General features: G+C 42.2%; 1 protein-coding gene across 3 annotated transcripts in view; it reads right to left on the bottom strand.

Annotated features, from left to right (window-relative positions):
• The window catches only part of OCLN (occludin), a 48,346-nt gene extending 22,041 nt beyond the window's left edge, over window positions 1-26,305 (bottom strand). Inside the window, exons 1-4 of one of the 3 annotated variants that reach the window (XM_082652626.1) lie at window positions 26,180-26,305; window positions 18,216-18,332; window positions 13,047-13,725; window positions 8,174-8,335 (exon numbers count right to left, since the gene is read on the bottom strand). In XM_082652626.1, the coding sequence (XP_082508752.1) occupies window positions 8,174-8,335; window positions 13,047-13,725; window positions 18,216-18,265 (891 nt within the window). In that variant the 5' untranslated portion in view covers window positions 18,266-18,332; window positions 26,180-26,305. Of the gene's footprint in view, window positions 1-8,173; window positions 8,336-13,046; window positions 13,726-18,215; window positions 18,333-25,917; window positions 26,054-26,179 lie in introns of those variants that run through there. The other 2 variants (XM_082652624.1, XM_082652625.1) reach the window with 2 other exon arrangements.
• Between the last annotated feature and the right edge of the window lie 429 nt (window positions 26,306-26,734).

The following is a 26,734-nucleotide window of genomic DNA, read 5'->3' as shown; positions in this document are numbered from 1 at the left end:
GGCTTAGTTGCTCTGTGGCATGTGGGCTCGTCCCCTGCACTGGCAGGCGGATTCTTAACCACCGCACCACCAGGGAAGTCCCTACACTCAGCTTTTAGATCTAAACATTTCGTACTTAAAAACAGGATCTTGTTTAACAACCTTTATTTACTACTTGGTAATAATGAAGAAATAGTTTATGGCATGTTCTCTCCAAACTTAGTTTATTCTTGCTTCTGACATTAATTATGTGGCATAACAAGAAAAGGTGCAACTTAAGAGACAGACAGAAAATACTCCCTGAGAACTGGCATGCTGATTTGTGGTAGAGATAAGCACTTTACACATACATTATCTCATTTTAATGATAGTTTTATTAACTATGAACTATTTCCCCAATTCTACTGGCAAAGAAAACTGAGGCTCAGAGATCTCAGAGGAAAAAAAAAAAACCACACCAAAAAATTACAAGTTATAAAGGCAAATGTAACACTTGTCCTGCTGGTTAGTACATCTGGCTTGAGACAAATTACTGAAGCCCTCTGCAAACCTCAGTGTCCCCTTGTATAAGAATATTCACACTGTAAAGATGTATAGAGTGGCTACGCCTACTTAGGAAATGGTGGTTCCTACCTTTCTTTTACTGTGACTTTTTAAAAAACTTTATTGCCAAAATTAAGACGTGAAGCTCAATCCCAAGTCAGCCTGATGTACTATACTGAAAAGAGCACTGAGAAACCAGAGTCCAAACTTCTAGCCCTGACACATCAAATCACCACCAACAAGCCTCCTTCTTACTACTGTGTCTACCTCGCAGGTCTTCAGCTTCCTTTGTGTAAGTTCACGGAGACAGACTGGATGACCTTACCCTAAGGTCCCAGACTGCTCTCAGATTCTGTTTTCTTTCACTTTACCAAAGCCAAACCAAAACTTATTCACAGGAGCACCTGAAACTGAAGTGCATAACCTTCAGTTACTATTTCACCAGAATACTGCAGGCATCAACAAAGACTAATCTTAAGTACACACATTTTACAATCAACTCTTTAATATTTACCGTAGGTGTGTGCTTTTCCAAAGCCAGACCCCAGCTCTAAGTACTCACTCTAGAGAAAACGAAGATGTATGTCTTGATATTTATACTTATGACCTTCTGGAAATGCAGGTGGGGGAAGAGAGATTTGAACACAGAGATTAACATGAAATACTCATCTTCATGGGCATAAGGGTATCAGCCCCTCCCAACTCAGCTGCAGCACTCCTGGCTGAAGAGTCCCCCTACCAGCATTCTCAGTGTGTTGGCAGGACGCAGCTCCTTAAACCACAGTCCCCTGCTGTTCTGTGAGGCCAAGCTCAAAGGGGCAGAAAGGGATCTGAGTGGCGTGACACCCTCCCGGGAAGAGCCAGCAGACTACTGAGGAGCACTGGGGTGAAGTGGGCTCAGAAAGCTACTCAGAAACACGTCCTAAGCTATTCAAATCGCACTCTGCATTTAAACCTGGTCAGATGACACACACATAAAAAATAAAAGGGCAATTACAATTAACCCATGTAGCTCATATTAAGGTAGTAAGTATTATCCACAGAGTAGTTTCTCTAGAAACCATCTCCCCATCCCACACAGTAACTGTGGGAACTGCCACATGCTGGATTATGTGAGAAGGGCCCTGCCCTTGGGCACAGTGGGTTAGTGTGAGGATGGCCGCCTGACCCAAGGCTACTTATGCATCAGGGCCCCTTCCCCAGGCAAGTCTCAGACGAAGCACTAATATGAACAACAAGAGCTCTAAGTAGCTGCTTTCTGCTCCCCTTCTCCATGCGAAAATGAAGCCTACCAGGCAGGAGGGAGTCAAGATGAGAAAGCAGATCCCAATGGACTTGAAGTCCTGACTTTAGCTGTTCATGAAACACAGCCACATCCCTACCTCTGTGGCTAAGTTGTTTTGACTCTTTCTAGGATTTCATAAATCACCCCCCAAAATCTTGCAGATATATTCCTCTTCTTACCTATGCTAACTTAAGTTCTGTTTTTGTCAACTGTAACTAGGACTCGTGCAACACCAAAATTCTTTTCTGCACAGCCAGCTGTCTTCCTTTCAACATCCCTGTAAGGCAGACAGCCATATATTACTGGTCTTCTTCATTTTCTCACATGCATCTCACATTAGTCTTGAGAGGCAGACCAAATAATATAGCCAATTTTATAGATAAGAAAACTGAGGATCAGAAGGGGTAATCTGTTTACCAAAGAATGCTGGAGTCAGGACTCAAACCCAGAGCTTTAGGGTCCAGTGCTGTTGTCCCTCCACCAGGAATTCTCCCCAAACTAGACTTCCTTGACATACATGTGGGCTAAAAATAACTGAACTGATCTACCTAGAGTCACAGCAAAAGCAATGAAGCTAGAATTCAAACCCTGGTATTCCACCTCCCTGATATACTGCTTCTATTAGACAGAAGTAGAAAAGACAGCATTACACAGCAAGAGTAGAAGAAAGGGGAAGACTACCAGTCCCACAGGGCTGTTCATCTGAGACTAAACGAAGGGTCTCCTCTAAAGCAATGCAAAAACCCTGCAGAGCCTAGTTTTCTGGCCAGTACATAGTAACACTACTTAGGGCAACGGAGAGGAAGTCCACTAAGAGTGAGAACAGCTGAGGGTACCTTCTCTGATTACAATGGAACCATTAGTTCCATTCCCAGAACTGAGAAGCACTTCAGTCATGCAATCAAGGCAACAGAAAAGGGAAGGAACACATCATGGTCTCTTCTAATTAAAGTAGGGAAGTCACTCTGGAGACAGGTCACCTCTGGGAGCAGGCAGAAGCAGGTGGATGGGAGAGTAAAAAACACATGGGGTAATGTAACTTAGACCTCGTATTGTAATTCTTGGGTAGGATGATGGGTGTTCATTATGAAAAAAATCAATAAATACAAAAAAGGCTATGAATGGACCAAAGACAACAAGGTCATGAACTAAGAATTGGGAATAATTTATTTCTGTGTACCTGAAACCAATCTGAAAAAAAAAACAAAGAGACAGAGAAAATGTAATCACTAAGGCTTTCCCTAAGAGCACACTGGCATGGAAATGCTAGACTAGGGCTCTACTCCTGGCTTTGTCACATTACGTGAGCCCAGGCATGTAAATTAATAATGATTTCCATTTACATAACAGCTAAGTTACCTTCAACATCAATTTTCTCCATTTTCAAAAAAAGTACCACATACTTACTGTAAGAAAATTACTTTTTACATAATTATTCTGGTCAAAAATTGGAAAAAAACTAATATGAAACAACAGGGATTGGTCAAATAGATCTCTACAATGGAATGTTATTAGAAAAGGTGTGTGGAACCAGAATTTCACACACCACTGATGGCTGTATAAATTGGTACATCTCCTTTGAAGGGCAATTTCTTACTATCTACCAAAGTTACAGACGTATGCATATACATACCCCTTGACTCAGTAATACTCACGAAATTTAGCCTATAGGAGTATATATATAGACAGACATATATACAAGTTATACAAAGTCTTCTTTTTTAAAATCCTATCATTGTTTATAATATTACATAATAAATATATCCAACAATGAAAGACTGATTACATAAACCACGGTACCACATCCATACCACAAAGAGGCTATGAAGTGGTAAGGAAAGACACTGCAAAGTAAAAAGGGGATGTGCAGACAGAATGGTATGATCAGTACACTAACTTCTGCATAAAAAAGCAGGAAGTGTATTTTTCTTTGGTTTTATTTTCACAAAATAAAACACTGAAAGGAATCATAAGAAACTAAGAAGAGTACGTACAAGTGTGGAGAGAGGGTGAGGAAAGATACCCAGAAATGGGCAAATGGAAACACAAGGATGGCAGGGAGACTGCCTGAAAACCTGTTTTTTTTAAAAATTGTAATTCTGGCCATAGGTTTTTTACTTATTTATTTATTTATTTTTTGTTAAATTTTCTTTATTTATTTTTGGCTGAGTTGGGTCTTTGTTGCTGCACGTGGGCTTTCTCTAGTTGCGGTGAGCGGGGGTTACTCTTCGTTGCAGTGCACAGACTTCTCACTGCAGTGGCTCCTCTTGTTGGAGAGCACAGGCTCTAGGTGCACGAGCTTCAGTAGGTGTGGCACATGGGCTCAGTAGTTGTGGCTCACGGGCTCTAGAGCATAGGCTCAGTAATTGTGGTACACGGGCTTAGCTGCTCCACGACATGTGGGATCTTCCCGGGCCAGGGCTTGAACCCATGTCTCCTGCATTGGCAGGCGGATTCTTAACCACTGCGCCATCAGGGAAGCCCTGGCCACAGGCTTTTTAAAACGGGGTAATTAGAAAGCTTTTATCTTGCCAGAAAATACAAAAATTAAAACAGTACCACACCAACCAATGCAACAATATAAATGAATCTTATAGCATTATGTTGAGTGGACATAAAAGCATACAGGACGTAATTCCATTTATGTGAAGTTTAAGAATAGACAAAACTAATTGATGTGATAGGAATAAGAGGAGTTACCAACCCCTAGGGGATACTGACTAAGAGGCATAAGGAAACCTTAGACACTGGAATGTATGATATCTTGATTTAGAGGCTGGTTACAAATGGGCTTATACGTGTAAAATTTCACCAAGCCATACAATTAAATTAGTGCATTTAATGTACTTTACTGTGTGTGTATAGATATACATTACACTTCAGTAAAAATTTTTAACAATATCAAAACTGTTTTTGAGAAATATTTAATGTGATAAAAAGCCTATATCATGTTAAATCAAAAAAGGTAGAATTTTACACTGATAAGGACTACAATCATACTTCTGAATTAGAATAAGAAGTAGGAAGAGGAGGAAAGGATTAAAGAAAATACACGAAAAAGGTAACTCAGAATGGCAGAATTTTCTTTATACTTCACAGTATTTTCAAAATTATTTAATTAAAATAATCATATTCTTTGAATTCAGAAAAAGTACCAATTAACCTGGGGTTTGAGGACATAATAGAAAAAATAAAGATCTACAACTTTAATTAAAAGAGCCTTTAAACATTTAAAATACAACAACGTTGGTACAAACTTAAGTGAGTGACTGACTACAAAGGACCAGGTTAACATACAAACAGTGTGCAAACATGGTCTGTTTATTTTACAAAGTACAAGATATCCAGAAAGGGGAGGGAAAAAAAACCCCTAAAAATCCCTAAGAAGGCAGAGAAACCATTGTGCCGGAGATTCAGAGACAGGAAATTAGAAAATTACACATTTTCTCACAGATAATACAAAAGGACTGAAATCTGCTTAAAACTCTTAAGGCTCAACTGTTGAGGTGCCTTTGCCCTGGGGGTTCTTATCTTAAAGATTTTAAAATTCAAGAAAGGCAGTACAATTTAATTATGAATGTCAGGATGTACCTACCCCAATGTGTAGGGAAGAAGTAAATTTAGTAGGTAATTGCTCCTTTAGTAAGTTTAGTAAGATACCACCCCCCGCACCCCCAAACAATCCACTATTAGCTGTATGGAGAGTATCTTGTCTTAGTTCTCCACAATTAGAATTCAAATTTTAATTCTCATGTAGCACAAGTAATTAATTCTAGATTCTCTTCCATTATTTCAAGTGGAGATAATTTTTACGATATTACTTTCTAATGACCAAAAGGAAGAAAAAACACTAATCCACTCCACTGCCAGGCACTTTATTTTATCTTGCTTTATTTTCTAATTTTTAAGTTTATTATTACTTTTTTTGCCGTGCCACGCAGCTTGCAGGATCTTAGTTCCCCGACCAGGGATTGAACCCAGGCCCCGGCAGCGAAAGTGCCAAGTTCTAACCACTGGACTGCCAGGGAATTCCCCCACTTTATTTATTTATCTTATTGGAGTATAGTTGATTTACAATGTTGTGTTACTTTCTGCTATACAGCAAAGTGATTCAGTTATACATATACATATAGCCACTCTTTTTTAGATTCTTTTCCCATACTCTACTCAATACCCTGTAATGCCAGGCACTTCGGATGCAGCATCAAACATTTCCACTTGCGCAGCTGTGTTATCGGAGTGAAATCCATTCGAGCAAAATACTGCGTAAGAGCAGAGAAACCTGAGGAACAGTCTGCATCTGGTTGTGGAAGTAAGTTGAGGTAAGAATGAAAATGTGGGATTGAGTTCAGCAAAGCAAACCTGGGCAGGTGAAGGCGGGAATGGAAGGCAAAGCACAATACCTGTGACTAAAACTGCCTCCCAATAGCTTATTTCCAATAGCCTTCCTTAGGCATTGAGTTGGGGGAACAAAGGAAAAGGAAATGAGGAATTTTCAAGTAATTAAGTACCGCATAAAACATCAGTGTGCTCAAAATCCTATGTCTGCTATTCAACAGATGATTATTTAGTTTCATACGACAAAACATTTATTACTACAGAGAAACTATGATGTGTGAAACAACCTACAGGCTGGCTATCAAATTTCCAGGGATTCAGTGAGGAAGCATTATAAAAATAATGCCTCTTTAAAAGTTAAGCCTTTCTGGCTTTGTTGTCATCATCACCTCCATAAGTTATTATGGCTATCTTTTGTCAAATTATCCAAAGTACCCAGAACTTATTAAACCTTCATGACAGTAAAATCAGATGAGAAGCCGAAGTTCACTGGGACTCTAATATTACTGGCACTGGTCTCTCTTGAGTCAGTTTCTTAGGCTCTCAAAACCTTAAGTAAACAAATCCAACAGCCAGTGAAAACTGACACACCCAGAAACTCTCAGTGAAACCTTGACTTCACAGTTCACAATAGACTGTCCTATTCCCTCTACAGGTGGCCTTGCCTGGAGCTAAAGGTCAAAAGAAAACAATCCCCAACACCTTCACATTTTACTGGGTTGGGGGAGGGGGATGAGGAAGAAAAAAACAACAAGCAGGCTTCAAGGAGAGGTCGGGAGCACGGGCACACACATACCATACCTTCTGTTTCTCCTGACTGCTTCGTCTTAGTACCTTAACTAGAAAAATTTCATCTACATTCAAATTTCTTCAAACACCAGATGGAGGATGCTAGAGCTAGGAGCCTTCAAGATGATCAGTATCTTCACCCCCAACCTGACCAGCAGGACCCACCCTCAGCCCACTCCGCTCTGCTCCCACGGGCCAAAACCAACCTACCCCGGAACCAGGGTCCAGGATTCTCAACTAACCTTCATGGCAAGAAACCAATCTGCTCAAAGAAACCTATGAAGGCAGATTCTGAGGCTGCTCTCAACAACATCCTAACAGAGTATTTCTAACAAAGTTTGGAACACCCCTAAAAACAGGTTAGCTATCAGGAACATGCATTTGGGAGGTATTTTTGGTAAGAGGGACTTTCTGCACTTCAGCAAGTCGCATCATTTAGGAAGCCACCTACTGGTAGGATTAACAGTATATGAAAAAAAAAAAATTGCCCTAATCTCTCTCTGCCTTCACTTAAGTATTTCAATATGTCAATATCAGTACAGAATTAGTCCCTGTGATTCTCCAGGCTGTTCCACATGTAAAAAGTTTAAAGACCTGCCACCTGCTACCACCCCAAAAACACCGTTGCCAATCTTTTTTTTTTTTTTTTTTTGCGGTATGCGGGCCTCTCACTGCTGTGGCCTCTCCTGTTGCGGAGCACAGGCTCCAGATGCGCAGGCTCAGCGGCCATGGCTCACGGGCCCAGCCGCTCCGCGGCATGTGGGATCTTCCCGGACCGGGGCACGAACCCGTGTCCCCTGCATCGGCAGGCGGACTCTCAACCACTGCACCACCAGGGAAGCCCCCCTTGCCAATCTTGACCAAAGACCGTAAACATCCTGAGCACTGGTATTTACTTCCAAAACAATCAGCAGGATAATAAAAAGGAAGAGGAGAGGAGATGTTTTTGTTTTCCAAAGCCACGTTATTTCCTTCGTGGTTTCTTTAAAAGCCATTTCTTCTCAGTGCCTAGATCCACTTCTTAGAAATAGAAATCTGGCTTTTACTCGTAGTAAAACCATGTCCACTCATCCCACTTTCTTAACATTCGAAGTAAAATGTGAGGCCACAACTTTTGCAATATACAAAGACAATAATTCTACAAATTAAGTTTCACAAAGCAGAATAGGTTAAATTTAGAGACAAATCTGGGGGTCTAATAAAAAACTGGACATTTACTGACTTTCTTAAAACACTTACCCACTCTTCGACATTGGGGGGCTGCTCATCATAAATACGTTCCTTGTCCCACAAAATATTTGACTTGTCATACCGGTCCATCTTTCTTCGAGTTTTCACAGCAAAGAAAATTATTAAAGCAAAAGCCACAACAACCATAAACGCCAGCACAATGGCAATGGCCTAAAAAGAGATTAAAGATATTGACATATTTAGCTTTTAATTGCTTACTTTATCCCAACCCACACTCTACAAATACCTAAGGCTCTACTAAATATCTGTTGTTTAACTGCTATAAAACTGATAAACGGTTACATTTTAGAAATATAAAACCTAGCCCAAGCTAGTTCAGCTAGGGCTAGCAACACACACACACCAACCTTGATTCACATACACACACACACAACTTTGATTCAATCCTTGGAATGAACATGAATCCCTGTTTTAGAATTATAGAAAACTAGTTCCAAAGCCTGAGCACCAAGGGGCCATATTTCCATAAACAGATGAGAATACCCAATAAATTAACTCATCACTGGTATACTTCTAAAGGGCTGGAAAATGTTATTCTCAGAAGTAGTTTTATTATTTTTTTTAACATCTTTATTCGAGTATAATTGCTCTACAATGGTGTGTTAGCTTCTGCTTTATAACAAAGTGAATCAGTTACACATATACATATATCCCCATATCTATTCCCTCTTGCATCTCCCTCCCTCCCACCCTCCCTATCCCACCCCTCTAGGTGGTCACAAAGCACCGAGCTGTCAAAAGTAGTTTTAAATACCCAATCATGCTTATAGCCTTGTTCGTAACACATGTCTGGCACAACTTTTTACACTGAATGTAAATTTCAGTCTTACCATAAATTATGCAGATACACTCTAACCAAGCTATAAATTAGAGAGAATGGGCTAATGATCCTTTTAGTCTGTTAGGTTCCTGTTTTAGGTGTCTTTTGTGTGCTTACTAGAAGAGCCTGTGACAAGGAAACCCTACCCCTGACAGTTCTCCTAGTGTCTGACAGGTATGTTAAGTGGTACACTGGCATGGAGGCACTTGGGAGTTCAGACAGGTACCAGGGCTCTGGCCTGGATGTCTGCTAACGGGTAAGAGGAAGCTCTCTTTGCAGCTGTCTATGTAACAGTGGTATCCTTTTTCAAAGAATACAGGTTTCGGGTAGTCAGAGGACTAAGAGGGATGTCAGTGTGATAAGAAAGGAATACCAGCCCTCAGCCCTATTTACCACAGACACTCTGAATGTCGACAACAAAACTCTGAAACCTACATTTCAGTCTTCAAAATAAAGGTAGTTATTGGAGAAGGTCTAACCCCCAAAAGGTGACTCATTCTGGTAAAAGAATGAAAATTCCTGGGTCAGTGTAAGGAGAAAAAAAAAAGGAAAAAAGAATAGTAGGTTAGAAACATTTTCTTAATTAGGATGACTCCTGGTTACTGAAAGCAAGGTTCTCCACCCCACCTGCACATTTGAATCACCTGACAGCTTTTTGAAATACTGACTTACACAGTGAAAATTTGAAAACATTTTTATAAGAAATTAAAGAAGATCTAAGTAAATGAAAAGACACCCTATGTTCATGCATCAGAAGACTTATTGTAAAGATGACAATTCTTCTCCCAGCTAGGATTTTGAAGGATTGCATTGATCTACAAATTCAACGCAACCCTTCAAAATTCTAGCTGGCTTTTTTGCAGAAATTGACAAGCTGATCCTAACATTCATATGAAAATGCAAGAGACCTAGAATCTGGCCAAAAGAATCTTGAAAAAGAAGAGCAAAGTTGGAGGACCCCCCACTTCCCAATTTCAAAATTGATGACAAAGCTACAGCAATCAAGAAGTGTGGTACTAAATAGAACTACCATATGACCCAGCAATCCCACTACTGGGCATATACCCTGAGAAAACCATAATTCAAAAAGAGTCATGCACCAAAATGTTCATTGCAGCTCTATTTACAATAGCCCGGAGATGGAAACAACCTAAGTGCCCATCATCGGATGAATGGATAAAGAAGATGTGGCACATATATACAATGGAATATTACTCAGCCATAAAAAGAAACGAAATTGAGCTATTTGTAATGAGGTGGATAGACCTAGAGTCTGTCATACACAGTGAAGTAAGTCAGAAAGAAAAAGACAAATACCGTATGCTAACACATATATATGGAATTTAAGAAAAAAAAAAATGTCATGAAGAACCTAGGGGTAAGGCAGGAATAAAGACGCAGACCTCCTAGAGAACGGACTTGAGGTTATGGGGAGGGAGAAGGGTGAGCTGTGACGGGGCGAGAGAGAGTCATGGACATATACACACTAACAAACGTAGTAGGGTAGATAGCTAGTGGGAAGCAGCCACATGGCACGGGGATATTGGCTCGGTGCTTTGTGACAGCCTGGAGGGGTGGGATAGGGAGGGTGGGAGGGAGGGAGACGCAAGAGGGAAGAGATATGGGAACATATGTATATGTATAACTGATTCACTTTGTTATAAAGCAGAAACTAACACACCATTGTAAAGCAATTATACCCCAATAAAGATGTTAAAAAAAAAAAAAAAAAAGAAAATGCAAGAGACCTAGAATCTAGCCAAAAGAATCTTGAAAAAGAAGAGCAAAGTTGGAGGACCCCCCACTTCCCAATTTCAAAATTGATGACAAAGCTACAGCAATCAAGAAGTGTGGTACTAAATAGAACTACCATATGACCCAGCAATCCCACTACTGGGCATATACCCTGAGAAAACCATAATTCAAAAAGAGTCATGCACCAAAATGTTCATTGCAGCTCTATTTACAATAGCCCGGAGATGGAAACAACCTAAGTGCCCATCATCGGATGAATGGATAAAGAAGATGTGGCACATATATACAATGGAATATTACTCAGCCATAAAAAGAAAAGAAATTGAGCTATTTGTAATGAGGTGGATAGACCTAGAGTCTGTCATACAGAGTGAAGTCAGAAAGAGAAAAACAAATACCATATGCTAACATATATATATGGAATTTAAGAAGAAAAAAATGTCATGAAGAACCTAGGGGTAAGACAGGAATAAAGACACAAACCTACTAGAGAACGGACTTGAGGATATGGGGAGGGGGAAAGGTAAGCTGTGACAAAGCAAGAGAGAGGCATGGACATATATACACTACCAAACGTAAGGTAGATAGCTAGTGGGAAGCAGCCGCATAGCACAGGGAGATCAGCTCGGTGCTTTGTGACCACCTAGAGGGGTGGGATAGGGAGGGTGGGAGGGAGGGAGACGCAAGAGGGAAGAGATATGGGAACATATGTATAACTGATTCACTTTGTTATAAAGCAGAAACTAACACACCATTGTAAAGCAATTATACCCCAATAAAGATGTTTAAAAAAAAAAAAGAAGTGTGGTACTGACCTAAGGACAGAAACACAAGTAATGGAAACAAATTGAGAGTCTAGAAATAAATCGTCACATTTATGGTCAATTCATTTTTGACCAGGTCATGAAAATAACTCAATGGAGAAATAGTCCTTTCAACAAATAATACTAAGACAACTGGATATCCACATGCAAGAAATGTTGGACCCCTTCCTTATAACATGCCCCAAATTAACTCAAAATGGATCATGGACCTAACTGTTAAAAGCTAAAATTATAAAACTCTTAGAAGAAAACATATAGGAGTAAATCTTTGTGACCTCGAATTAGGCAAAGTGTTTTTAGATACAACACCCTTTTAGGGTGCAAAAGCAATGAAGCAAAATTAAATGAGACCTCACCAAAATTAAAAAACTTTTGTGCAAAGAACATCATCCAGAAAGTGAAAAGAGAATGACAAAATGGAGAGAAAATACTTGCAAATCATATTATAAGGGACTTGTATCCAAATATATAAAATTTCTTACAACTTAATAAAAATCCAAATAGCCCAACTAAATAATGGGCAAAGATCCTGAATAACCATTTCTCCAAAGAAGATATACTAATAGCCAATAAGCAGAAGAAAATATCATTAGCTATCAAGGAAATGCAAATCAAAACCAAAATGAGGTACCACTTCACACCCATTAGCATGGTTAGACTCAAACAGACAAAAACAATGCTGGGGGATGTGGAGAAACTGGAATCCTCATACATTTCTGGTAAACGTACAATAATGCAACCTCTTTGTAGAACAATGTGACAGTTCCTCAAAAGGTTAAACGCAGAATCTCCCTAAGACCCATCAATTCTACCCCTAGGTATATACTGAACTCAAGAGACATTAAAACATAAGTTTCACAGAAAAATTCGTAACGGCCAAGGTGGAAATAGCCCAAATGTCTGTTAACTGGCCAATAAATAAAATGTGGTCTAGCCCCACAATGGAACGGTATTCAGCAATAAAAAGGAATGAAGTACTGGTACATGTTCTAACACGGATGAACCTTAAAACATTAATGCTAAGTGAAAGAAGCCAATCATACAAAAACACATATTGTATGAGTCTGCTTATATGAGATATCCAGAATAGGCAAAACCACAGAACAGGATTAGTGGTTTCTCGATCTGGGGACGGTTAGTGAAATGAGGAGTGACCGCTAATGAGGACGGGGGTTTTCCTGGGGTAGTGAAAATGTTCTAAGATCAACTGTGGTGATGGTTGCACAACTCTGTGAATATACTAAAAATACTGAATTGTATTTTAAATGGATGAATTGGATGGTATGTTAATCATATCTTAATAATGACACCCAGCCCTTCTCCCAGTTTCTGGTTTAAATAGAAGTGGGGCGTAGCATCAATATTTTTTTAAACATTCCCAAAGTGAATCTATTAAGCATCCCAAGAGGAGAGCCTCTGACCCAAGGCAAGAGGGGAGAAAAAAGAACAAAACTATCCCTACCTCCTGGGGATCCACCACACAGTAGTGATACAAATATTGATCCACATAGACTCCAGCAGCTGCAGGTGTATAAAACTGGTTGCAGAGGGCATATATTTGTGAACTGTAGAGAGACCCAGATGCCTGGGCAGTTGGGTTGACTCCCAATATATAGACAATTGTGGCAATAAACACCATAACGGCCAGGACAGCACTCACTATTATCACAGTCAAATAATATCTTCTTGTTCTAGATACTTCAGCTCTTATAACGCTGGTAACAAATATCACCAATGCAGCCATGAAACAAAAGGCAGCCATGGCCAGCAGGAATCCCTTTGCCGCTCTTGGATCTGTATAGCCTCCTCCATAGCCATAACCGTAGCCATAACCATAGCCATATCCACTTCCGTAGCTACCAAAGCCACTTCCTCCATAAGGGTAGCCAATGCCACCTCCCACTAAGGTTCCATAGCCTCTGTCCCAGGCAAGAGTGGAGGCAACACAGGCAAAAATGGCAATGCACATCACGATAATAAGCATAGACAGAATCCGAATCACTCCTGGAGGAGAGGTCCATTTGTAGAAGTGGAGAATTTCATCTTCCGGGTAGAAAGAATACGCTGGCTGAGAGAGCATTGGTCGAATGTGCATCTCTCCACCATATACGTCATTGCTTGGTGCATAATGATTGGGTTTGCTGAAAAGCACATGAAAATTTTAAGTTAGCCATTTTTAGTGGTGAGCAGAAAGAACAAATAAAGTACCTGGAATAATTTGAACAAACCACTGGCAAATAAAACTATGATTTGTACTGTTTCACTGTAATGGGGCAATCTGTATCCCCCCACACCCCTACCAAATTCAAATATCAAAATCCTGACCCCCAGACTTACCCGGTGGCACAGTGGTTAAGAATCCACCTGCCAATGCAGGGGACACAGGTTCAAGCCCTGGTTCAGGAAGATCCCACATGCTGTGGAGCAACTAAGCCCGTGCGCCACAACTACTGAGCCTGCGCTCCAGAGCCCGCGTGCCCAGAGCCCACACACCACAACGAAGAGTAGCCCCTGCTTGCCGTGACTAGAGAAAGCCCACAAGCAGCAACGAAGACCCAACGCAGCCAAAAATAAATAAATAAATAGATTTATTTTTTTAAAAAATCCTAACCCCCAATGCGATGGTATTAGGAGGTGGGGTCTCTGGGAAATAATTAGGTCATGAGGGTGGAGCCCTCATGAATGGGATCAGTGCCCTTATGAAAGAGGCCCCAGAGAGCTCTCTCACCCCTTCTACAATGTGAGGATACAAGAAGTCTGCAATCTGGAAGATGGCCTCCACTAGAACCGGGCCGTGTTGGCACCGTATCTTGGGCTTCCAGCCTCCAGATTGTGAGAAAAAAGTTTCTGTTGTTTATAAGCTACCCAGTCTATGGTACTCTATTACAGTAGCCCCAACTGACTCAGACACCCATTGAACAGTAAACATATCTGTGCACGATGCGTCAAAATCACCTGGAGGGTTTGTTGGCCCTCATCCCCAGAGTTGCTGAGTCTGCAGGTCTGGGGTAGAACAAGTTTCTAGATGCTGCTGATGCTGCCGCAGTCTGGAAACCATACATTGAGAATGACTACTTCGTTTCTACGGAACAGAGGTTCTCAAATTTTGCGGCACATTAGAATCACCTGGGGATGTATAACATCCCCAGACGGAGCACTCCAGACCAGTTAAATCATAATCCCTGGGGACGGGACCCAGGGAGTTTAGAACAGTGGTATCAGCCCTTTTGCCTTTGTGACTGAAGACCGATTCCTTCAGACTTGACACTTACAGTGGCCTCCACTGGGTCACGTGTAAATCCTGGCAGCCTCGCTCTCTTACCTAAGAATGCACATTCATTCACTTATCATTTGGTGGCTATTTACTGGAGTTGCCAGGCTGACGCCTGCTGGGCTCTGTGCTAGGCACTGGGGATACAACAGTGAACAGGACAGCCTCAGTCCAGGCCCATCACAGAGTACAGTCTGTCAGGGCAGTAAGACATTAAACGAAGCACTACATGAACTACAGCCAGTTACAGCAAGAGCTACAAAGTAGATCAATTACCAATGAGTGCTCATCAGAATGGTGGCTAATCAATCAGATCAGAATCTCCTTTATAAAAATACCTTGCAAACTCCAGTAATTTAATGATAAACACACAGCTTGTAACAGACACACTGATGCGTGGACACACTGAATCTAAAACCTGTGGGCCCTGGCGAGGCAAAATTCAATTCCTAAACCAACTAAAGCCCTTTTGTTTTTGTCATTATTTCTATAGACCGCCTTCCTCACTCCAAAGGAGACGTCTTACTACTGGGTGCCACTAACCATAGGAATTAGAATTACCTGAGTACCGTAAATGAGAATGAAAAGGAAATGGAGAAACTGGAGAGAACAATGAAAATGTCAAGAAAGAAAACTCGGTAAAACATTCTACTTAGATACTTGGGCTGTTTCCATTTGGGGCTGTCATGAACAGCGTAGCTCTGACACAGTCTCCAACATACATCCTGGTACACACAGGCAGTTTTTTTTAGGGTATATATCCAGGAGTAGAATTTCTGGGTCAAATTTTTTTTAAAATTTTCAGCTCTACTAGACAATGTCAAACTGTTTTCCAAAGTGACGGATTCACTTATACTCCCATGAACAGTGCAACGTTCGCAGAAACATTGCTTATGATAACCCCAAGCTGCAGTGCCTACAGTGCCATGGGTAACTGTGATAGAGCCTCACAATGGAATGCTACGGAGCTGTGCTATTATGACAGCCGCTAGCCACACAGATGGACGGAGCACTTGAAATGCGGCCAGTCCCAACTGAGATGTGCTGTGAAGCGTAAAACACAAAGTGCTCATAGTATGAGGGAAGAATGTAACATCAGCAGGAGAGAACCCTAGTATTGACTACGACTTTGAGTGATAATGATGTGTCAATGTAGGTTCCTCAATTGTAACAAATGCACCACTCTGGTGGGGATGTTGATAATGGGGAAGCTATGCATGTGTGGGCAGGGGACCTACAGGAAATCTCTGTACGTGCCTCTCAATTGTGCTGTGAACCTAGAACTGCTCTAAAAAATAAAGACTGCTAAAAAAAGAATATAAACTATCTTGTAAACCAATGTTTATGTCAATCACATGTTGAAATGATAACATTTTGGATATATTGAGCTAAGTGAAATATATTATTAAAAAATATTATTAAATATTATTAAATTATTATATTATATATTATTAAAATTAATTTCTTTTATTTTTAATATGGTTACAAGAAAACATGAAACTACATATATGGCTCGCACTATATTTCTTTAGCACTGCTCTGAAGCAAAAAAAATGAACTACAAATTCATGTAGATAAATCTTACAAGTTGAAAGAAACAAAGCAGAAAAGAATACATACAGCATATTATGTTCATACAAAGTTTAAGAACAAGTAAAACTAAACCATATTGTTCAGGATGTACAAAGTGGGAAAATAATAGAGAAAAGCAAGTGATGTCCACACGTCAGAACAGTGGCAAGTGATGTCCACATGTCAGAACAGTGGTTTCTACAGGAAGGAGAGGACACAGGCAAAGATTGGGGTGCTCTATTTCTTGACTGAGATGATTATTTTGCTTAGTATTTATTCATCATTTTATATGCATGTTCTGTGCCCTTTTCTATATGTATATTTCACCACTGTTTACAAAAATAAGTATGAGGTTAATGGAGCACTACTCAGTTACTATATTCTCCAGCATATCTCATTGCCATAAACAGCTGCGTCCCTACCACATTCAGGTATCGGTCAGGAGGCTATGTAATAGAAGCATATCCTCTTACTACAGTTATCAGAGTTAACGCTACAAACTACTTAAAGGAGGAAACCCCTATCAATGTTTGACAGAAAATTTAAAACTTAAGAATTCATTGTTAAATCTCCAAATGGCTAAAGACACCAAGAACCCTCAACTTTGTTTCTTGTTTTAATATAATTAAGGAATCACTTAAAATTAACCATGTGGAAAACATTATTGTTAAGTGAAAGAAGTCAGTCACAAAAGACCAAACATTGTATGATTCCATTTCTATGAAATATCCAGAATGGACAAATCTAGAAACAAAGTGGACTGGTGGTTGCCTAGTACTGGGGGGAAATGGGGAATGACCACTAATGGATAGAGGTGTTTTTTTGGGAAGGGGATGATGAAAATATTCTAAAACTGATCGTGGTAATGGTTGCACAACTCTGTGAATACACCCAAATCAATGAACTGCCCATTCTAAATGGGTGAATTGTAAGGTATGTGAATTATATCTCAATAAAGGTGTTATTTGAAAAACTGACAATCTATTGCCAACAGTCACCTAAATAAGGTATTAATATGGAAGCTTCATACCACTGGTAAAAAACAAAAAGGGGGCTTCCCTGGTGGCGCAGTGGTTGAGAGTCCACCTGCCGATGCAGGGGACATGGGTTCGTGCCCCACTCTGGGAAGATCCCACATGCCGCAGAGTGGCCGGGCCCGTGAGCCATGGCCGCTGAGCCTTTGCGTCTGGAGCCTGTGCTCCGCAACGGGAGAGGCCACAGCAGTGAGAGGCCCGCGTACCACACACACACACACACACACACACACACACACACACACACACACACACACACACACACACACACACACACACACACACACACACACACACACACACACACACACACACACACACACACACACACACACACACACACACACACACACACACACACACACCAAGTGATAATAGCTCCCACTGCAGAAAAAAACTGTCATCCTGGAAGTTATAGGTAAGAGGGAAACTCACTCTTCACCACATACCCTTTGGTTCAATTTGATTTTACAAATCAACCAAACACATAACAGTTTTATTTTATTCTATTCTATTCTATTCTACTGTTTTATTTTATAGCAAACACATAACAGATGAAAGTTTCAACTACACCTTTTTTTTTTAAACATGTAATAGACTTTAGAAAAAAAGAAAAGGGGAATTCCCTGGTGGTCCAGTGGTTAGGACTCCATGCTCTCACTGCAGAAGGCCTGGGTTCAATCCCTGGTCAGGGAACTCAAATCCTACAAGCTGCGAGTCTCGGTCAAAGAAAAAGACTTACGTATTTACTTACAATTCATCAGGTCTGTAAGGAGGTGGACTTTCAAAAGGTCTGGATGACATGGCTGATGTCAGTGGTCACCTGATCTTCAGGATGAGCAATGCCCCGCAGCTCCCAAGATAAGCCAATCTAAGCAACATAAGTAGGGCAATGACATTACTGCTGAGCTCACAGTCTCCTTGCATCACTAAGAAAACTAATGATATCGATCTCAAGTAACCTCTCACTCCTTGGTTATTTCTCTTGTCCTTTCCACTGTCATTTTTACACATTGGACCATTAATTCTTTGAGCACAAGAAATCATTGAGCGTAGGACTCATTTGGCCTGGTAGTCCTCAGGGCACCTAGCATCATGCTCTGCACATCACTGCCATATGAATATTGTTGAAACTTGAAATTTAAAGTTGTGATAATGAAAATTTCACAAAGGTTTTTACAGCATAGGCAAAAGTGGTATTTTTTAAAATAGTCACTTCAAAGAACACAATTATAGATGTATAAAAGATAAAATTTCTTAAATACATTTCTTCTGTCTCATATTACTTTTCCAAGTTCATATAAAATGAGAATGCATATGGAAGGGCACACATAGCTGTGTCCAGCATATACCAGCCCTTCAATGTTAACTAAAGCATAATCTGGTTTAAAAGTATGCTTTTATCATTAAAAAGGGTTACAAAAAGCATCTGTAAATAGTACGATTATGGACATTTTCCCCTTATCTCCTTTTCCAAGTCTTCAAAATGGAATGTAATTTTCAAAAAAGGAAAAACATCAAACACACACTGTAGTAAAGAGTCCTCTTCACTAAGAGAAAAGCAGAATAATTTTCTTCTAAGATTCCTCAGAACAAAAATCCCTGAACATCTGAGAGGCAATTTCACTCAATCAACAAGTATTTATTAAATGCCTACGCTGTACCATAGGAGCCTGTGGAAGTTAAGTATGAGACCAAGTTCTCCCGAAGGTCACGCACAAAGAAAACAACATCTACGACAGGCATTATTTAAGGGCTGAACTACACGATTAAGTGCAGTTTGGAGATAACAGGGAAGACTTAGCAAGAAAGAGCCAGAAGCTTGGGGGTGGATGGTGGGAAGGATATGAGAAAGATCTATAACCTGAGTATATTAAAGTGTCTAATATTTTTTCCTTTTCAAATAAGGGTTGTGTAATCATACATTACTAGGTTTGCAACAGTAAATCAATTCAAACCCTTTAAACTTTGTTCTTTCAAATCAACAGCAACTACCCTCCACATCCTTAAGAATAGTCAATTACAAATTTCTCAAAGAAAATTTGTGCCAAAGAGGGGGGATAATCCTGACCTCTGGACTGGGATAAATAGGTAAGATAATGTATTAAAGAAGATAAACAAAAAGTATTTACAGCAAGGTGATTACTCTGAAGGTGAGAAATTTCAGTGTTTATGCACTTAGGTATATTGTATCCATTTTCAAATACTGGTGGCAGGATAAATCATTTTAAATACGTAAAACTCAATTTTTAAAAACGAATAGTATAATTTCTCAGAATAAAATATTGTATCTAGGTGAAATCTCAAAGATGGAAATATATTAAATGTTAGTAATGCCAACACAACTAGAATAATTTTCCAAACACAGTGAGGAAAGACAACTTCTCTTCATTCTTTTATTTCTAAAAACTGCTTTATTGAAGTATAACATACAGAAAAGTGCACAAATCTAAGTGTATACAGCCCTGTAACTAGCACCCAAACACACATACAGACGAGCGATTTAGGCCAAAATATTACAGTGCTATGAAAGAGTAAAGTCCAGATTAAGTGTCTTCTTAACTGATGTTCAGAAAAAGAGCATTAAGGAAAACTGAATCTAAACACTATTCAATATGGAACCCTATTTCTGAAGCTGAATGTCAAATACTGACACACTGACCTCAGAGGAATCTTACCTCTTCTATAACTAGGTCTCACTCATTCAAAACTATGCCAAAAATTCCAGGCTCAACGGTAGTTCCTAAAAATCCTAAATTAATCCAGACTCAGGCTGAGGTTTTGTTTTGTCGAAAATCCAGCCAACAAAATCCCTTTCCAAACGTCTATTTCCTGGAGTTTGTCATGTCTCCCCTAAGAGCAGAGATTTTAAATTGTGAAGCAAATAATTTCAGAAAATTAATTAAGAACAAGCCAGGACTTCCCTGGTAGTCCAGAGGGTAAGACTCCGCACTCCCAAAGCAGGGGGCCTGGGTTCAACCCCTGGTCGGGAAACTAGATCCCACACGCATGCCACAATTAAAAAAAAAAAAAAAAAAAAGATCCCATATGCGGCAACTAAGACCTGGAGCAGCCTAAATAAATAAATAAAAATAAATCTTAAAAAAAAAAAAAGAACAAGTCATGCCAAATCAACTTCATTTTCTTTTTTGAGAAGGTTACCAGACTGGTAGATGAGGGGAATACAGAGAGAATCCTGAGAATTCTGGACACGTCCTTGTGTAACAGAGTGTGGGTAGGCAGATTCCTACGGGGCTGAATAATGGAAGTTAATTAGGATGAATGAATGAACCATTTATGTCCACCTGGAGGGAGGTATCAAGTCGTGACCACAGACAAAATGGACAAGTGTATCCAGATTTGCAGCTGACAAGACACTGGAAAGGACAGGTAACCTACTGGCTACAAGTACTTCGACACTGATCAAGGTCTCTGTAAGGCTAAAATGATGGGCTAAAACAAACCTAGTTAAAAACTCACAATCTGAGGGGACAAATTCTTCTCTTCTGTGAGCATCGCTACCCTCCTGTGCCAAAGAGGGGGATAATCCTGACCTCTGGACTGGGATAAATAGGTAAGATAATGTATTAAAGAAGATGAGCAAAAAGCATTTACAGCAAGGTGATTATTCTGAAGGTGAGAAATTTCAGTGTTTAGGCGCTTAGGTATATTGTATCCATTTTCAAATACTGGTGGCAGGATAAATGATTTTAAATATGTAAAATTCAATTTTTAAAAACTAATAGTATAAGTACTAGATAACGGAAATCTGGCTTAATAACTGTTCATTTTTATAAGTGTATTTCCTTGATCAGAATTTCAACAAAAGTTAACAAGCTATCCCAAACTTATCCAGTATTTACAGAGTTAGTGCTTAGATCTAGGAATGATACAGTTATTAAAAAGAAACAAATCTATAAAAAATAATAAAATAAAAAAAAAAAAAGAAACAAACCCCTGCAGAACCGTGAAATCTGAACATCATGTTCCAACTAGATGCCTCTCCAGGAGGTAGACTTAGATTGTTAAAGATCTAGAAAAACCATGTTCTAGGACAAATGACTGGAAAAACAGGAAATGTTTGGCCTGGATAACTCAACATTAGAAGGACCACTATGGGGCTTCTCTGGTGGCGCAGTGGTTGAGAGTCCGCCTGCCGATGCAGGGGACACGGGTTCGTGTCCCGGTCCAGGAGGATCCCACATGCCACGGAGTGGCTAGGCCCGTGAGCCATGGCCGCTGAGCCTGCGTGCCCGGAGCCTGTGCTCCACAACGGGAGAGGCCACAACAGTGACAGGCCTGCGTACCGAAAAAAAAAAAAAAAAAAAAAAAAAGGACCACTATGGCAGTCTTCAAATAGCTATAGAGCTGTCTTTGTAGTCCTAGAAATGGTTCCTTTAAAAAAATAAAAACACTGCAGAGGGTCAGATCTCATCTCAGTGTTAGGAAGTCTCTCCACACACCCTCCTAAAATAACAAATAACAATCTGACCTCATGCCATTTATGCCAAGCTTGTTTGGTATTTGCAGGGGGTGGGGAGAAGTGGACTGAAGGACTTCTAAGGTATCTTTCAAGGCAGCCTGTGACTGGGTTTTAAGGTAAGGCAATAGGAAAGAGAGGACCAAGAACGCTGCCCAATGCCCAGCACGGCAACATTAACAATATCTGGTCAATAAGTATATGCTGAATGAAGGAAAAAATTAGAAGTGAAAGGCCACAGGATCTGGCTGAAGGGGCTCACTGGTCACCTTCACAGAACCTTCGCAGAAACTGTGTCGTAAGAATGATAGGGACATAAGTCAAACAGCTGACTCAGAGTCAGGGCCAAAAGGGAAGCAGTTGACCCTTACTGAATATGTTAAGTTGATGTTAAAGTATAAAAAGTTCTCTCTTTGAAAATATTTACTGGCCAAAAAAATCTTAGAAAACTAAGTTAAGATAAAAAAGGAAAGCCTGGGACTTCGTGGTGGCACAGTGTATGAGACTTCACACTCCCAATGCAGGGGGCCCGGGTTCGATCCCTGGTCAGGGAACTAGATCCCACATGTGTGCAGCAACTAAGAATTTGCATGCCGCAACTAAGGAGTCCGTGTGACGCAGCTGAGAAGCCTGCTGTCTGCAACTAAGACCCGACGCAACCAAATAAAAATAAATAAATATTTTTTAAAAAGGAAAGTCTGAAAATGCTATGCTTCAAAAGTATTCTTTAAAGCAAACTGTCGGGCTTCCCTGGTGAAGCAGTGGCTGAGAATCTACCTGCCAATGCAGGGGACACGGGTTCGAGCCCTGGTCTGGGAAGATCCCACATGCCGCAGAGCAACTGGGCACGTGAGCCACAATTACTGAGCCTGTGCATCTGGAGCCTGTGCTCCGCAATAAGAGAGGCGGTGATAGTGAGAGGCCCGCGCACCGCGATGAAGAGTGGCCCCCCCTTGCCACAACTACAGAAAGCCCTCACACAGAAACAAAGACCCAACACAGCCATAAATAAATAAATAAAGCAAACTGTCAACAAGTAAAAATAAACACTATTATATTTAAGGGCTGTCTGTTCCTTTTTGATCACATGCCTTTCATTAATTTGCTTTTAAGAAGTTGTTTATGTTTATATTAAATGATTCTATTTAGATTTTGAAATTAGGCAGATTTTGAAATGGACTAGCTCTGAGTCAGAAACCACATTTTAAATTAGCTCTCCAGATGATTTTTAACCACGCCATATATTTTGAGAATCATTGCCTAGAATAAAGGCATCAATCCAAGGAGGGCCTTGATCTTGAGGGTTTCCTGTTTAGAACGCCCAGATCTTTACATGGCAGGAACCTCCCGATCAGGTCGCAGCTCAAATGTCACCTCCTCAGAGATGTCCTCCCGGTTACTCATTCCATCCACCAAACCAATTTATTTTCAGAGCAAATTTCCCTTCTAATTCTTTCTTTCTTTCTTTCTTTTAAACTGCTACCATCTCCACCCCAAAAGGAATACCAGCTTCCCAAGCACTTAAATGTCTGTCTTGATCATCACTCTTATTCCTGATCCCTAGATCCAGTCCCTGATACAAAGGGATGCTCAATCAATATTTGATTTATAAAATCAACAGCCCAAATTAGAGTTGGGATTTCAATCCAGCAGTGAATACCTTGAAGCTCTTCACGTAACTAACACCCAGGAAATACAATCCTTCAAGTTAAGTTCAACAAAAGTAGTTAAGTGCTTACAGTGTGAGGGAAAGGGAGGAAAAAGGGTCAGACTCACAACTGTACAGGCATCACCTGGGAACTTATTAGAAAGGCAGAATTCCAGGCTCCACCTTTGACCTATGAATCAGAATCTGTATTTTAATAAGATCCCCAGATGATTCATACCACATTCAAGACTGGAAAGCCTGAAGGTACAGAACAGCTGCAACCCTGGAGGCAGATTTTGTGGAAAGGTGTAACAATGGTCTTTTTACTCCAATAGTTCCATAAATAGTAATGTGGATGAAAAAAGCCCACTAAAATTCTAATCAAGTAAGCCTTGAAATGCAACTAAAGAAAACTTCCCTCTGGGAGGTTCCTGGGAAGGTGAAAGACATACCAGTTACTTTATGTGGTTGAAAGCAATCTTCTATCATTTTGAAAGGGCAATAACTACAGCATTATCTTTAGAAGAAAACAGGAAGAGTTTTACCTTTACATCAAGCAAGATGGGGAACACTTATATGAGGCCATAAGGACTAGTCAAAGGTAGAGAATTCCAGAAAAACTCCCCAAATCTGGTTCTCACGCTGGACTGTGGCTTTAATGATATACCTTTCCTGATTAGCTGAAGTAGTTTTCAAGCCAGCCCATTTGTAACATGTTTCCCCTACCCGGTGTTTACTCGCTTTTAAAATGGAGTTTTAATAAGATCTAGCTTTTAGAAATGCTGGGGTGATTACATGATATAAAGCACAACAGGCTTTTAGCACAGTGCCTTACACATAGGAGGCAATGCTCATCGTTTCCCTGAATTGCCTGGAAGTTGTGGAAATCTCGCTCTCCTCCCCGCCATACTCTAACAAAGAAGGTGCCTAATAATCAAATAAATGCAGAACTACAAAAAAAAAAAAAAAAGGCTGCTGCTTTGTCCGAGGAGTTATCAATTACTGTGGCGCCACCTTTTAAAATGTCTATTTTAAAACACCAGGAAGAGAAAATAAAGATTCAATACGTACAGTGCAAAAGGAAACACTGCTACACTAGGGAATACACAGTTTGAGAAATCCACCTCTGTCTGGAAAGAACCAGTTTTCAATCACAAAAAACACAAGTGCCTTAATGGGAAGGGATTCTCTTTTCCTGGGATCCCAATAATACACCTGTTGTGGGTGAGGGCCACACACTAACCTGGAATGCTGCCTCCTCCCCGCCCTGAGTCATTTCCCAGGTGGGTAGGTTGCCCGGCCAGCCCCAGGGCCGGCCCGAGGATGCCGTGCCTCTCCTCCGGCTCAGCTGCTTCACCTGGGACACGAGGGGCTTGGGCTTGCTCTCCCAGCCGTAAGGTGCAGAGGCCATTTTGGCCCCTCATCCCACCTGCCCCGCACACTTCCTCCAACGCAGGCAACATGTCGGCTGCGCGCGGGGCCTGCCCTTCCCGGGGTCTCAAGACCCGGCGGCCTGGCCGAGAGCAGGTCCCGGCGGCCGTGCGCCCCCGCAGCGCCCAGAAGCACCCCGGACGGTGCGCGCCCGCGCTGGCCGAGCAGGGACTGCCCCGAGGCAGGTCCGCCTGTCTGGCGGCGGCCTTTAGGTCACGGGTGAGAATCCCATGCGTGAGCGGCTTCCCTCGAAGTACAGCTTCATTCGAAATTAAATCCCCGCCCCCCAGCATAAATCGACGCGGGCTCACACAGCTCCCACCAAGGGGGTTGAAAACAGCCGATCGGCCCACCCCAGGTCTCCAGGAATACTGCATTGATTAAACCCGGCCACCCCCTCTCCTCCAGGGACACCCAAAGCGAGTGGGATGGGGGCGGAGAACAGCAGGCTCCCCTCGGAGTCCGAGCCGCCCCGCCCCGGCCAGCGAGCTGCCCCCTTGCTCCAGCTTTCAAGCTCAGGGCCCTCTCCCCGAGGACCTCCCAGAACCGCAGCCCGGAGAGCTGGGCGCAGGATTCTAGTTGTTCACCAACCTCCCGCCAGCCCCCAGGAAAGCGAGAAGTTGCCCACGCCGCCTAGACACTGGTGGCTTTAAGCGTTTCCGCCGAAGGAGCTGACGGGCGGCTCCAAGCGGCCCCTCGCCCCTGGGAGGCAGCCTCCAAGTTCGCCCGGCGCGGCTCTCTCCGCCGCCCCGTGCCTCTCCGGTTCCTGCGAGTCCCAGCCCAGGAGCGAAACCGCCACCGAAACCAGCGCTGGGCGTCCTCCCCCTGCGCCTTCCCTACAAGACCGGGGGGCCTTGGTCCCCCCCGTGCGACCCAGGCGCCGTGCCCAGCTCTCACCTCCTCACTGCAGCCGGGCCCAACCCACCAAGGACGGCGGGAGCCCAGGAGCGCGCTCACCTGGAGGGCGCACCTGACGACGTGCAGACCGCCAGCTCTCAGCCGGGACTCCGCAGGGGACCCAGCCCTCCTCCTCTCCCTCCCCCTCCTCCCCACCCCCACCCACCCCGCCGTCCTGCCCCCGGGCATGCGCACCAACCCCAGGCCCGGGGGGCGGGAGGTTCGTGGCCACGCGCCGGCGAGCCGCGCCGGCGAGCCCCACCTGCTGCACCCGGCTCGGGCTCCTCGGCGATCTGGCTAGTTCTCCCCGGAGTCCCGCCGCCTCCGCCAGAGGACGGAGAAGCGGAGAGGTGGACGCTAGCGAGAAGGCGTGGTGTGGCGGCCTCCTCCGTCAGTGACCCATTCACCTGAAACTCGGATGGGAGAGGGAAGGGAGCGGTGTAGAAGGAGGAGGGAGGAACCGGCCTTTCCCCGCACACCCTTGCTGCTCCCGGCCTTAAAGGAACAGCGCGGCGTTTCTGCCCGGGTGGGCAGGGACGGAGACCAGAGGGGTGGCGTGGGGTAGAGGCTTGGGCTCCCCGAGGGTGGAGGGTGGTCCTGGACCACTCTAGGGAGCGCTCGGAGATCCGCGGGCTTCGGGTAGAACTGCGGAGTGTTTGGCGTGTGAGGTCTGGAGGGGACCGTTCCTCCTGACGAGTGTTCAAGGGTGCTCAAAACTTTGGCAGGAAAAGCACGACCTGACACAAAACTTTCCTGCTCCAAAAATTTGGTTAAAGTTTTGTTGGAAAGAAGCATCTAGATGTGGGAGATTTTCAAA

The sequence above is a fragment of the Grampus griseus genome, assembly GCF_964374135.1.
Source record: "Grampus griseus genome assembly, chromosome: 3".
NCBI lineage: Eukaryota > Metazoa > Chordata > Mammalia > Artiodactyla > Delphinidae > Grampus > Grampus griseus.
This window is presented reverse-complemented; position numbering and strand designations above follow the sequence as displayed.